The sequence below is a fragment of the Rhea americana genome, unplaced genomic scaffold, assembly GCF_003343005.1.
Source record: "Rhea americana isolate MKP2758 unplaced genomic scaffold, rheAme1 scaffold_102, whole genome shotgun sequence".
In the NCBI taxonomy this organism is placed as follows: Eukaryota; Metazoa; Chordata; class Aves; order Rheiformes; family Rheidae; genus Rhea; species Rhea americana.
In genome coordinates this window covers 2,484,348-2,498,900 of record NW_028185062.1, presented here as the reverse complement: position 1 = coordinate 2,498,900, position 14,553 = coordinate 2,484,348, and the positions used below count along the sequence as shown (strand labels likewise).

The 14,553-nt window shown below is 39.1% G+C and overlaps 2 protein-coding genes across 5 annotated transcripts in view; one reads left to right on the top strand and one right to left on the bottom strand.

The window, feature by feature from the left end:
• The first annotated feature begins 1,038 nt into the window (after positions 1-1,038).
• NDUFAF1 (NADH:ubiquinone oxidoreductase complex assembly factor 1) lies at positions 1,039-7,911 on the top strand. 4 transcript variants are annotated; one of them, XM_085306641.1, is made up of 5 exons: positions 1,039-1,137; positions 2,805-3,426; positions 5,411-5,596; positions 6,024-6,098; positions 7,760-7,911. In XM_085306641.1, exons 2-5 carry the CDS (start codon positions 2,917-2,919, stop codon positions 7,772-7,774), a joined length of 786 nt encoding a protein of 261 aa, XP_085162767.1. In that variant the 5' UTR covers positions 1,039-1,137; positions 2,805-2,916; the 3' UTR covers positions 7,775-7,911. The 4 variants fall into 4 exon arrangements, with proteins under 4 accessions (XP_085162767.1, XP_085162740.1, XP_085162757.1 ...); XM_085306614.1 differs by having other exon boundaries at positions 7,460-7,911; XM_085306631.1 differs by lacking the exon at positions 1,039-1,137 and adding an exon at positions 1,406-1,647 and having other exon boundaries at positions 7,460-7,911.
• Positions 7,912-8,958: 1,047 nt separating this feature from the next.
• NUSAP1 (nucleolar and spindle associated protein 1) overlaps positions 8,959-14,553 on the bottom strand; it is a 13,934-nt gene continuing 8,339 nt past the window's right edge. The window contains exons 9-12 of the mRNA XM_085306604.1: positions 12,802-12,989; positions 11,247-11,357; positions 10,585-10,696; positions 8,959-10,087 (exon numbers count right to left, since the gene is read on the bottom strand). Of these exons, the coding sequence (XP_085162730.1) occupies positions 10,000-10,087; positions 10,585-10,696; positions 11,247-11,357; positions 12,802-12,989 (499 nt within the window). The 3' untranslated portion in view covers positions 8,959-9,999. The remainder of the gene's footprint in view (positions 10,088-10,584; positions 10,697-11,246; positions 11,358-12,801; positions 12,990-14,553) is intronic.

Below are 14,553 nucleotides of genomic sequence, written 5' to 3'. Positions count from 1 at the left end.
CCCAAGGATTAACTAGCCAGAAGTTAAAAAGACTTCTGGACGCCTGCTGAGAGACAGTCTCTTCTCTCTGCGCTCACGGTATGAAGTAAATTTCTGGCAGGTCACTCTTACAACAGCTTAACGTACAGCTTCTCATGCGTATTATATACTGAGGAGAGTAARCCACACGCAATTTTTTGCTGCGTTTAACACGCGTGTGAAATCAGTTCTAGGTAATTCTGAAGACGCTTGTAGCATATAGCTTGACCCATTAAGGTAAACTACAGTTTTCACATGAAACTTTTTACAGGAAAAACATGTAACTGATCCGTAATATGTCTGAGCACACAAAATATGAGAGACTGGAAACTACAACTAAAATGGCAAAAGGTGGATGTTTTAAAACTTACCAGTTCAAAATCCAAAAAAGCTCCCTCTACTGATTTAAAATACATGTATAAGCATGGCATATACAGAGGATAGCATGCGTACAGAGCAGCAGTACATAGCAAAATCGGTGTGTTTCAGTTTATCCTAGTAGGTGATGACATCAAAACAAGTAAACTAATAATTATGTTTGTGTTTGCCTGTTTGTAGTCCTTGTAARTAAAAGCTCTTAATTGTAGTTTGGTGATCGTCAAGATGAGGGTGGTGATTAAAAGCGAACATGAGGACCTCCGATTTTCAAAGTTCAGYTGGCCAGTGGAGTACATGAAAACGTGATAAAATAAAACTGAAGATATTCCAACATGCTACATACTCACTAAATTTATGATGAAAAGAAGGAGAGGACTCCAAATAGAAGCCACTAATCAAAGAGAATCCGGGACATCCACGAAAATGATTAAAATGTGGCTTTTGTGACACGCACCTTCCTAAAACATTAGTGGTGTTTAACAGTCCCGCCCCGCGCCGAAGAGACGCTGCCAATAAAGCGGTCTGCACCCTCCCTGGCACCGGGTGAGAGCGCCGCGGCCTGACTGGGGRGGCGGCCGCGGGGCCGCCACGGCGGGCCCGGAACCCGCGCGCCGCGGCCACRTTCCCCGGCGGGCCCGGAAGCGCCGGACCGGCGACTGGTGGAGACGAGACCGCGGCGGGGCTGCAGCGTTGTCCCGGGGGAGCCCTGAGTTACGGAGCGGAGGGCGCGGGGAGCTCCTGGTCCGTCCCGAGCTGAGAGCGGGGATGGTTGTGCGCGAGGCCCCGCCCGGGGGGCGGCTGGGCGGGGAGTGGTTGTGCGCGGGGCCCTGCCTGGGGAGGGGGGGCGCAGAGAGGAGGCCGGGGGGCCGTTGGGCGCGGGGGCTGCTGGGAGCGGGCGGTTGGGCGCGGGGCCCTGCGCGCGGGGTGGGGGGTGGGGTGGCCGTTGGGCGCGGGGGCTGCTGGGAGAGGGCGGTTGGGCGCGGGGGCGGCGGTCGCTTGCTCGCTTTTCCCCTCAGCACCCGGGGGAAGCGAGGGCAGGGCCGTGCGGTGCAGTMCGTGCTCTGGTTGGCCGCGAGTCTTTTTTGCAGTGTTGGCTAGTATGTGGGTTGTTACTTGATGCTTAGATGTGTTATGATCAGGTGACAGGAGACAATAAGACGTTTAGCAACTGTTGCTGGAAAGTAGTATAGTACTGCTACTGCGGCTAGTCCAAGATGTGGATTGATTATAGTTGACCTAGCTCCCTGACAGGTACTACACTGTGGAAAGCCAGCTTCATCACTGAGCTCACGTTGCAAGAGGAAGAGAGAAGGAAGTTTAAAAGAAAATGGGGGTTTAGGGGACAGAAAAGGAAAGGAACAGCCTACTGCTGTTCCACAGCTATATGGGACTTCACAGCTCAGAAGATTCTATGAGTGAAGGGGGGGAGTGAGTGTATTTTTTTTAACTTGTTAATTCCCCTTAAGAATTTTTAAATCAAAGGGTCCAATATGATACTTCTATAATTTATCTTGAGTTGACTGCTCTCTTAAAATTGCTGAGAAAATTAACTGATTTGACATTGTTCTTGGAATTTATTCAGTACCAATAATAATAATAAAAAAAAAAAAAATCCAGGCAACTAGCAAGTCTAATCTTATGAGCTGGAGATAYAATAGTCTCTGCACAGTCTTGAATACTAAGGCTCTTCATTATCAATTAGAGAATAACTGTGTAGCAAGGGCTTTCCTACCAGCAGTGACATAGAGCAAAACAAAAGATTTTCAGATTTTTCAATGCTTTATTAAAAAAGAAAAAAGTAATCTTTCATGATATTTTTTTGGGGGGGGGTTGATTTTAATTCTTTGCAGGCCTTTTTGTAGTCCTAAACTAGACACGTTGATGGGCCCGTGTGCCCCCTCAAGATGGAAGAAGAATGTGCTGTGATTGCATGTTCAGGTGCATGATATATATTATCATCTATGACTGTCAGCTGAGACTGTCATTGCAGTGCATGTGGCACTAGGGTCTAGCTGTGTGAATTTATCATTTGATAGCAGGGAATAATACTTTCTTGCTATGAAGGTGCCATATTTTTAAAATATTTTTTGTAAGACTGTTTGCTACTACTCCTTGTAATACCTGAACCTATTTATAGTGAATGGATGAAATAAAACTGCAAACRGAAAAAGAAAACAATTTTCCTTCATGTACTTGACTTAGTTTTGTCCTATTTCCATGAGTCACCATGGGGAAAAGGCATAGGGCAGAAATCACTTAATAAACTAGAGAATTGAACAAATGTAATATTTTAAGTTATATTTAATTCTTTTTTTTACAATGGGTTAGACTTTTAACTGATACTCTTCTCAAATCAGTTTTACAAGCATTCAGTGTGTAATTTTTTTATCTGCTTTTTTTCATTGAAGGTGGAAACAAGCTACAGTAACAAAAGATACTTGTGGATATTCATATTATTGTTAAATTATTTGGAAGCCTGATAACTGCCTTACTGGAAGTGAATCCTTCAAATTTACCACTATGGCTCTGACTGTTACATTGCTGAGCAGTACTTTTGTACGTAGTAGATGCTGCAGACACACAGTCTTGCATCCTTTTCTTGGACCTCTCCTCACTGATTCTGTGTCAAAATTGTATAGCAGCTACAGGAGGCCAGGGTCACAGCCGGAAAAAACACCATCTTGGCAAAAGAGTGATTTCAGTTTTAAGAAGGGAATAGRTGTCTTAAAGACTCAACTAGGATTGCTGAAGAAGGAGATTAAAGATCACTTAATAGGACCTGAAGGCCGTCCACTCAATGAGCACATATTAGAACAGACAAGGGTGRTATGGGTATTCCGGAGCCAAGAAGATTTAAAAAAATGGGTAATTTCCTCTGATGTAGAAATTGGAGGGAAAAGTGAAGTTTACCTGAAATTAGGTAGGAATAACCAGGCTGCTCTACTGTATGGGACCCTCAATACTGAAGTACCTCGTGATGGGGAGACAAAATACAGTGGATACTGTAGTATGAGATCCAAACCACTAGTGGTAAGTACAGCTTAACATTTACTATTTAATCAGAGAAAACTTTCCTGTAACAAGAACAGAAACAGGGGGAGCTTTTGGTGACATTCTCGTCCCTGTAAGGACAAACGGTCTGTTGTCTGCTGCAGTCCTCACCTTCAGGAACACCAGTTCCTTCACAGATGAAATTGCTGCTGTGTGCTTTGACCTGGAATGAACTTAAAACTTCTTCTCAGATTTAGTTTTCCTCTCTTAGAAGAGGAATATTTTATGTTTAATCATTTAGTACTGTACAATAGGAAATCTGCTCATTAATACAGGTCTGTACGCGTTCTCCTCACAAATGAAGGATCTGTAATGAAACTTTATATCCAAAATTGGTATAATTAAAATAGATGAGTCATTCTAAATTTGGAGATAATCGAATATGTCGTGAGAAAAAAATTCCTGAGCTTTAACTCAGCCCATTCATCAAGCTCTTGTTTTAGGTGAATGAGCTAGTCTTTTTTTTTCCCCCTTTTTTTCTTTCTCCTCATAGAGACAAAAGTGTTCTGAAATGGACTTCAAAGGTCTGAGTCCTCATAAATAACAGAAAAAGCAGGAGACAAATAGACAAATCTGGTAGCTCTAAATTGAGCAAAACAGAACCAGAAATGCGTATGCTTACTGTTGATACTGCTGTTTTCCTTCTTTTTTTTTAAACATCCTTAAAAAGCAAAACAACGTTTTGACTCAATGTACAAGATACTTTTTTTTGTCTGGTATCTGTGACTTAACACAAGAACACAGGTGAAAAAACTTATGAGCTAGAAATTTGGAGAACAGAGAATATGAGCAAGCAAAATCAGTGGGAGAGTGATAGGTAGATGAACACTGATTAAAATGGTAATACTGATTAAAATGGCAACACTGGGGCAGGGGAGCAAAATACTAGGTTGAATCTCATCTGCRTTAAATTCCCCGGATGGCTGCTAACTTGTGCATGTATGACTCTGAAGTAGTGGAGGTATCAGTCCATCTTCACTCTCTGACCTCAGATTGTATTGTAAAGATACAAATACAAAGTCTGGGGTGGGGGTTGTTGTTTTTTTGATTGGTTTTAAGTAGAAGCCTCAGAACTGGCAAAAGCATAAAATCAATACAGTTCTGGTATTAACTTATTATCAGTTATCATATTTCCTCTACAATGAGTTGATGAAGGTTGATAGGTAACCATAGTGCTGCAAAATAGCAGGGAAACCTCTGGATTTTTGGTGCTATTTTGACTTAGCTTAAGCAATTTTGTTCAAGAATAGCCTGGCCACCTTCAGTTGCTGCAGTGGCCTCAGTAGAAGTTTCTGAAGGTTCTTGGATCTGCCTTTGTGCAAATTGCAATACCAGGACTTCTAAGATCTTCAGTAAAAAAAAAATCAGATGAGAATTAGATGCTGGTAATCCATGTCGTTATGCACAGTTAATGACAAAGGAGGTTGGAAAACTTACACATGATTTCATTGCTCAAGTCAGCCTTTAATAAGGGAAGTTATCACAAGGAGTAGGTTATTCTGCTTTTTCAGTTTCTCGTAACTTCCTCTGAATAATCTAGTATTGACACAGAATATTAAACTTAATGAACTGCAGGCCTGCTCCATCACTGTAGCATTCTGTGATTATTTATTTATTTATTTATTTATTTATTTATTTGTACTTGCCTGGTAGGGAATTTGATCCTAGGAAGGAAGTCTCATTTCTGATAGTTACACTGTTGTGATTTATAATTAAAGTGTGGGTCTTTAGAGTGATGATACTGTGTTTTGTGGGCTCTAATTCAGTGCTGAAATTCAATGAGATCRGTGACTAGTGTGATGAAAGAGTAACCCAGTTTCCACTAYGTCACAGTAGATACTATTTGAAAGAAGAGCAAGAGAAGTGATCAAAGCAGTAGTGCTCTGTTTTTCATAGTGCACATTCTCACTCAAGGGTTAAGCAGGAATAATATTTATTAATAATATTTATTAATGTTTTGTAGGGATCTTTTGCTAAGAAGAAGTATTATGACTGGTCAAACTTCAATAGTCTGTATTTACGTGTTCGTGGTGATGGCAGACCTTGGATGATAAACATTTATACAGACCCCTACTTCTCCCATCACAAAGATGATCTGTACAACTACTTCATGTTCACCAGAGGAGGGCCATACTGGGAAGAAATAAAGGTAAATTAATGAATCTTCCAATAAATCTAAAAAAAGCCCATTAACTCTCTTAAATATGTTTCTGTTTTAGAGGTTCCTGAAACAAAGAGTCCAAGGGTTCTGACCCTGGATCTGTGAAACAGTAATTTTTTCAACAGCCATACTTTGTTTCCATTTAAGTATGTAGTCTGTTCAACAGCRTGTCTGTTATACAGTGACTGATAAWCCTGTAYGACAGCTAGAAACRTCCATCACAGAACAGCATGGGACTAGGGCGAGGTTAGTGAAAGAATTGCTCTGGCCCATTTCACTGTGGCAGTTCTATGTACCTGAGTGGCGTTGCTACCAGATGTAGACAGACAGTTATTTTGTTTAGTAAGGCAGGCTTTTCTTTTTAAGTTTTTATTTCATGTACTGTTGACACTAAAGTCTCTATTTATGATGCCAGATTCCATTCTCCAAGTTCTTTCTCTCCAGTCGAGGAAGAATCCAGGATGACCAGCATCCTCTCTGGTTAGACAAGGCAAGTTTTCTGTAGGTCTTATCTCTCTGAAATTTCCCTTAAGATTATTTTATCACAATATAGCTAATTTGGAAATCTTTAGGTCATCTAACATTGATCTAAACATCCCCTGCACCTGGCTTTCATCTCTTGTTGTCTTATGCTTAATGTTTCACAGGCAGAATATTTTTGATTCCCATAAAAGTCATGAACCTGGTATTTCTGATAATATGATAYATAGTTTTACCAGTGCATTTTTAGAAGCCTATAAATAGGGAAAGCAGTGTGAAGTCAATTGAAGTATATTACAGAGATCTTAATAAAACATCTCAGTCTTCTCGTGTTACCCTGTTTTCCCAGTACCCAACCACAGGAAACATAGGGTGGGTGAACAAGAATAAAAAGGCAGGAAACAGTCATTGTATCTAGGGTTTGTAAAGGAATATATTCCTTAGCAAGAGTTTGGTGACTCCCATAGTCATTTGAAACAATAGGAAGCAGAGAGATGTAGCTCTAAAGGCTCTTCAGGCTGTAGATGCCAAGAGGCAGATTGTAGGGTTTRGTTCAGAGAATAAAGCAGTTGAAACACTAGAACAATCTGAGAGAGATGTCAAAGTATTTATTTTATCTTTGTTCTATTATTTGCTTAGCATCCATCTGCAATACATATTTATCCTCAATTCCTGTGATTAAAACTGAATAATTGGACATGTCCTAAGCATTATTTTTCTGTATATACAGCRTTTCTTAAAATCATGGATGCAAAGCAGACTTGCACTTGTAGCAGAGCTCAGGGGTACCAAGCATTTAATAGATGCTCCTCCACTGAGTTACCTGATTTGTTTTGAGAAATGATTATGCTGGAGGCTGTGAAAGGAGTGTCACAGGGATTTTAGTGGAATTTATTAAACAAATTTGCAGGGTGGTGGCATAAAACAGTAGGGGAAGGCCATGTGAGACATTCTTCTATTTCAGAACACGAGACAGTCTAATTAGGGAACAGTGGTTAAGCAACTTGCCTTAATATAAAAATAAGCAACAAAGTGCCATGTGTTCTGAAGTATCTGTTTTGGCATACTCTCATATTTATACCAGATACTTTTAACTTCATCTATAATGAAAGTTCCCTTCCCTACTTAAATACATATTTCTCACCTTGGAACTGTAACAAACTTTAAACAAGTATATTTTCAAACACGATGAAACTAGTTGGACGGAAGTCTCAAAACTGACACAGGCAGAGATTTTTGTTAAAAATTTTGAATAAATAACACTGTTCAAAAGAGCTAGCCATAGACCTCTARAATATTGAAGTGTTACATATCATGTTTGATTTTAGCATTATTGTAAACACTGTTCTAATGTTTGCATTTTTAAATTAGATAAGTACCCTTGGATTCACATTGGGAGATAAAGTAGATGGTCCATTCCAGCTGGAGATTGATTTTATTGGCCTGATCAATGACAGAGCTCATACAGAAGTATTTGCATATGAGAAATATGAAAAGAATCCTCRAGTCTAAGATGGTCTTCCTGTCCTTTGGAGTACACTTAAGCTGCTTAATTCTTATAATTCTCCTTGAAGTGTAGGTTGTAACTTAGTATTTACGTAATGTTCTTCAAATTGTTAAAAGCATGAACTGGTGTCTGAAGTAATGTGGCTGTTGGATTCTGYTTGGCAGCTAGAAGATGCCTAGGGGGACTGTATGTACATGGACTGGAATGGAACGTAGCCTGAGGCAAGTTCTGATACATATCTACAAAGTAGTAACTGTTGACTRTATAAAGCTTGGCTTCTGTCCTGACCATTACAGAAAATAAAAACACTTTGTGAGCTTGTAGCTTTTCTTTGTGTAACACCTTCATTTTCTATTACATTATGTTGTTTATAGACAGTTTTCCCAGTTTAAGACTGTTGCATGTAACATTGTTTTTAACTACAGTGAGAACTGGTACACTTAAAAAGTGAATATTGTACACTGAAGTGCCACTCAGCTTCTGAAAAACAACAGTGAACAGAACTCAAAGTGGAAAGGGCAGAAGTACTGTAGCCTTTAGGTTTGACTCATGTGAATATAAAAACAAAAAAACCCCAGCATCCTTCCCCTGTCAAGCCTGGAACGGTAGCTTTGGCTGGAGTGGGCAGGGTGGCTTTTTACTTTAGAGCTGGTGATGATAGCTTTATTTCTTTTCAACTTTAGCTCTACAACATCATAATACTCAAAGATTGAAGGAGGGAGGAAGTGGGTGACAGCTCACATCACTGTCAGTTCCCTAAAATGGCACAGCAGAGAGCCTAATGAGCACCATTCCTGGGCACTAGGGTTAGAGAGGCAAGATGGAAGTGGCAAGGTCACTCTTCCCACTGAAAGGGGGTATTGTAAAATCACAGGCTCCACTGGCATCACAAAAGCTCAGTCCCTCTGCTTTTGAGGCATTTGCTTTACAGTAATTTAAGAAAGCATTAAAGTACAACTGCTGAATCATTTAGTTCCACATGTTTTATAATCTTAGTCTAATCAAAACATGGACATCCTCCAGTATCCTCAGTGAGGAATATTTAAAAAACACATTTTTTTTTAAATATGAAAAAGACCCATGACAAAGCAAGATGAAGGTGTCCTATACTGTAGTTTTCCCTCTTGCACAGAATTAGGTAATAGTTTAAGAGCAAAGCAGGGGCAATGTTTAACTTTTGAATGTACGTGTGTTCTGATATCYTTTCCAAGAGTGGCAGGCAAGCTCATTAGTAAGGAAAAAAAATGATCAGTTCCAGAAAAAGGAGACTAGCAATAATAGATRTGAGCAAGATTAGTGCTATAGCACTAGAGGCAGTTACACATACACATGCAAGGGGTACAATCAGTGATGTATACAAATCCAAGATATAYACAAAACATTTAATTTCTCCCCACTTAACTTTATAAAAGATTGCATGAGCTTGACACTTCAGCATATTTGATGTGATAGAAAAGTAAACTGAATTTACTTACAATTCTAGCTATGAGATAATTGCTAAATTACCTTTCCAGTCATTGCTTTGTCCATAATTTGTCCACACAGGAAAAAAGTAGACAGAAAAGCTAACAGCAACACCAGCTTTGAAATCTGAGATCCTAAGTATGCCTCAGTAATACATTTAACATCTTTAAAGCATTATAGAGAACAATGAAGCAGAATTGTTCTCTTAGTATCTGYTATTCCACATGGAAAAGAACAAAATCTTAATGGTTCACAAAGTATCCAGATGGTAACTTTAAAAAGGTCACAATTAAAAAGTGATTTTTCAAAGTTTTATTTTAAAATTGTGCTGTGCTCTAGGCTCTGTAGTTTCCCAAAGAGTTTGAATATTTTTTATTCTGTGGGAGATTCCCTGCTACTCCACAGTTATACAATTAGAAATGCTGAATAATTGCTGTAAGAGATGTTAGAAGATAAGGATTGATATGGGGAAAGGGGAAGCAGTCCCCTGTTTTATCTCCTACTGTTTTAATTACCAGAAGATTAGTTGAAGCTTGCAATCCAAAGAATGCATTCTAGCAAGTAAGGAATGCACGCTGGTACCTGACCTAAGTTACGGGGAGGCTCTTTGAGCATCTTTTTSACTTACATTTTCTCCTTTAACATCTTTTAGTTCAGACTTACTGAATCTACTTGTTGAAKTCAAGAATATCCAGTCAATTCAGGAGTTAGATGAAAGTTTTATTAAGCAACTGGAGGCAGTTCTAAGCTCCTAGAAGTTTAGGACTTTTGGTTCATTGGGAGAGTCAATCACTAAAACATTATGCTCAGACACACTTATTCAAAGCACTTTGGATTCCACTTGTAATAGCAGCCTGACACATACTCTAACACAGAGATAGCACAAATATTTACATGAGAGGAACAGTATTTACAGTATTATAGATATTTCTGATTTCTCCTAAGCCACAGTTAGTCCTCTACGGTTTCCAAGAGCCTGAGCCTTTTTCTTTTTTCTCTCTTCCTCATGCTTCTCACGCCTTTCTTCCCTGAAGGGGAAGAGAAAAAATAATCAGACTGGAAGTCTAAGAATAGACACAAGCAACCAAAAGAAATCTTAAGTTAAACAAGACTTAGCATACAGCATACATTTAACCAAGCTTAACATATGTTTTACCAATGTGCTGCATTAGCTGTGAGTCAAGAACAGTTACATTTTAGATCAACTCCAAACTTCCAGACAAATATTTTCCCTTAGATACACAGATTAACATTGAAAGTAAAAACATATCAATGTTCACAGCTGATTTGAGATTAAAATAAATGTCCGAGTGCTAGGATTAGTAACTTTCATAGAATRAAAGTGTATCTGATTCATTGCTTTTTTCTGTCTTTCTGGCCTTCCTGATACTAGATGATTATTGGAGCAAAAAATCGTTTTAACGGTATTCTTTCTTGAACTATATACTTAAAAATATGTATAAAGTCAAGTGAATTATGTTAGCTTTTTATGAGTAATGTTATTTTAAAATAATGCTGTACTAACCTTGTCTGGAGATGTGGCTGCTTGTAATCTTTCTTGTATGAAGAGATGTTGCTGTTCACAGCCTTATTTAGGACAGTATTTTCTTTAAATTCTCCCCAAGGTTTTAGTCTTCCTATAATTTAGAGGCAAARAGGCCAGTAAATTAGTGTAGTTCAGTGCTTAACTTTTTATTATCCTAAATATTACACTAGCTAGCTTGTTTTGCTGATTGCCTTTTGAGATAAAATGTGAACATCTTCAGCTGTATTATCAGCTCATATCTGGTAAGTAGTTTTCTGGATAACAGTCTTTACACAAATAGCTCATCACTGCTTTGTTCCTCCAACAACATTGCACTCTTTATAGAATAAGGTTTACTTTAAAAAACCCTCATATTTCCTGTGCATACATATGTTCGGAATGAGACAAAAATGTCTATTCATGAATGAAGGTGATAAGGGCATATTCTGTGGTAGCATATGCTTTTCAAAGCCCCCCTATTTATTTACAAATTCAACATCGATACACAAACTGAAGTTTGCAAACATTGTGTAGGAATGCAGYGTTAATCAGGCACGCAAAAAGGACTGAGCAGCTTTGTTACATCATGGTTCRTATCAACCTCTTACAGGCTCTTTACTACAGGGGATATACCGAAAGCAAGTGGCAYAGGATCATAATACCTTTATGGGGCTGATATCGAAGTGGCCTTGAGAGACTGGCTTTGAGATCAAATGTCTTCTTTGTGCTTGTGGGTTCTGCAGTATGAGCTGCAAACTTGAAGGGGGTGATAACTACAAAAAGCATAAAGATACCATATTTTATGAAAAATAGCAAAAGCATCTTTGTACATAGCTAGTTGCAAAGTGCCTGTGAAGACTACCTTACAACTATCAGAATCTAAAGGGCCATAAAATGCTACCTTCAGCTACCTTTGAAGACAGAATTCTACAAATACCATTTATTTGAAACGAGGAGTTTTCAGATCTAGAGGAAGCAAGAGGTGCAGCATAGCATCCTTTTTGCTCTAATTTTAAGTAGAGTGCCCTGGCAAGAAGCAGATCTGCTACACCTCAAACTGGATGGAGTGATTCTTAGTTTATGCCTAAGTTGTAGGCACAGTAAACCATATTACACAGTCCATTTGTTACGGAAATGGACTGCTTATGTTGTATAACTTTGTACTGAAATTTAAGGTGTCATTCATACATACTAATTTTTCAGTCAAGCGGTTCTCAAGGCATCTTAAATCATAACCTCAGACTGCATTCAGAAAGTAAGTTTATGTAAATATTGTCCTTATCTTCTCAAGGAGAGAAGCAGCAACAGCTTTTTCCTGAGCCTATTCATTACTATTTTGGGATCTGAATCATTACTTTTTTTATAAAAAGAATTAGGGTGCGCCAGTACAACTCTGTAATATGACCAGGAATAGCACATACTGCCCCACGTAGTTTTCTCACCCTTAAGAGCAAGTTAGTGATTTGCCATAATCTCTGTACTCTTATTTGGAAATCCAAACAGATTTTTTTCCAAACAAAAACAGTTTTCTGGAACACTTCAGCTTCAGATCTGCAGTAGGTCTTTTCCCTTCTTTCCCTCCTCCCTCAATATTTCAATATTCTCATACAGCAAAGCAAGCCACTCCAGGCTCTTGAGCTGTGCTAATRTACTCACGATGCTAGACTGTTAGGTAGCAGAGTGGTGCTGAGAGATTGTTAGTAATAGAAATATTTCTGCAGCTTCTTAGAGCTAGGGCTTTGGAACAGAAGCTAGCCAGAGCTGCTAAGGGTGATAATACCAGGTTGTCCTAAGACACAGCTAGAGGCCTAGTGCATATCCCTTCTCTAAGAGAAGGATGAGACCCCCCTGAGAAGGCATCAGGAATCTCTCTCACAGAGAGAGAAAGGATTTCCCTTTATCTCTTACACAAAGCTTTTGCTATGTAGTCTGTAAGAGCATAGAAAGGTTTCTATCCCTCCCATCCTGTATTAGGCTCTTCTGTAGGCAGTTAAAGCATTTCAAAGTCTTCACACTTATTTTGCCCTTAGTTCTTAGCACCTAAGCATTTTAGTCAAAAGACACAAGAAACTAGAAGAAACTACTGCAGGTTCTAAAGAATCAGTCATGAATTAGAGAATTACATTAAAACCTAGGCCTCCCTCAAATTAGAATATGGAAAATTTATAGAAGTATTCAATAGAAAAAAATCTTGATTTGAAATATCCAGGTATTTACCATCCACTTTTCCCTTTGATGCRGTTGGATCATTACTTCTTCCATTTCCCTTGCTTTTTTTCCCACTTAAGATTTTAATACTCTTCTGGCTATCAGGTGTGCAGACTTCCTCCAAGTATGGAGACATCCTAGATGGAGTCTTAGTAAGAGAGCGCTTGTGTTCATTATCTCTTGTGGCTTCTGAGAACCTGAAAATTATTAGAAATAGGAAGACAAAATTAGTTACGTATGTGAAATGCAAGCAATGCAACATTTGGTCCTTCTGCATTCTGTCACATTTTACAGGTGCAAAGTTATTGCATAAAAGATGTTCACAGCTAACACAGCAGCCACAATAAAAATACTTCTGCTGACAGTTTCCGCCTTACAATCCATCATGATCTGCAAGAAGTACTATTAAGATTAATAGGAAGCTGACTTCCATGATATTTTGGAAAGCAARTATCTTTAAATGCAGTAAGCTGAGAGATTTCTTCACCAAGAGATGTAGTTTACTTTGCATATGGGTTCTGTAGTAGAGCACTATAAAAAGTAGCATTTCCTTTAAAACAATTAGAATTTTCAAAGTCAAAAGAAAAGCTAAAAGAAAAAAAAGTAGCTGAATTTCACAACTCATTGAGAATAAGCTGAAAGCTGCAAGGTAAGGAAAGGCAGAGAGTAAACAGTGAAGAAAGCTATGTTTTAAAGGCAAGAAAGTTTATGGATAAAGTACAGCTTGCAAGATCTAGCTCAGCACGTCTTTGTATAAGTGGAATAGAACTGCTGTTTTCCATTTTACATACTGCCAAAGAATCAATTAGGGCTGCAGTGAAAAGAATAAACATCATTTAATAGAACACTAAAGGCAGAAAGAGTATTTTTATACATTGTCATATTTGTCAACAACTGATACAATAGAATCAAAATGGGATAAGCAGTAGAAAACAGCATGGGAATTAACACTAGTACATTGAAAATTGAATCAAAGTTGGTAAGATTATGTGCTTGATTTTGCACGGACCAGGTAATCCTTATCTCTGAATAGCAAAAGAACTGGCATGCAAAGTTACAAGCCCCATAAATTTTTTTTTTTTTTTTGATTAAGGGTTGTCAACATTAAAAAGTCATACTATTTATCTTGAGAACAGGGAAAAAACAACATTATTCAGGGACATATGAATAATCCCAACAACTAGAAACATCTCAGCATGCAATAGTTTGAATAGCTCTAGAGAAAAGAGCTATTCTTAGCTGGGTAGATGAGTGGAGAGCAGAGGACGTTGTGTACCTTGCCTTCAGCAAGGCTTTTGACACTGTCTCCGATAACTTCCTCCTAGATAAGCTCAGGAACTGTGGGTTAGATGAGTCGRCAGTGAGGTGGAYTGAGAACTGGCTGAAAGGCAGAGCTCAGAGGGTCGTCAYCAGTGGCGTGGAGTCCAGTTGGAGGCCTGTGGCTAGTGGCATCCCCCAGGGCTCAGTACTGGGTCCCATCCTGTTCAACTCTTTCATCAATGWCCAGGATGAGGGGACACAGTGTCTCCTCAGCAAGTTTGCTGATGCTACCAAGCTGGGAGGAGTGGCTGAGACACCTGAGGGCTGTGCTGCCATTCAGAGAGACCTGGAGAGCTGGGCAGAGAGGAACCTCCTGAGGTTCAACAAGGGCAAGTACAGGGTCTTGCCCCTAGAGAGAAATAACCCTCAGCACCAGTACAAGCTGGGGGCCGACCTGCTGGAGAGCAGCTCTGCAGAGAAGGACCTGGGAGTGCTGGTGGA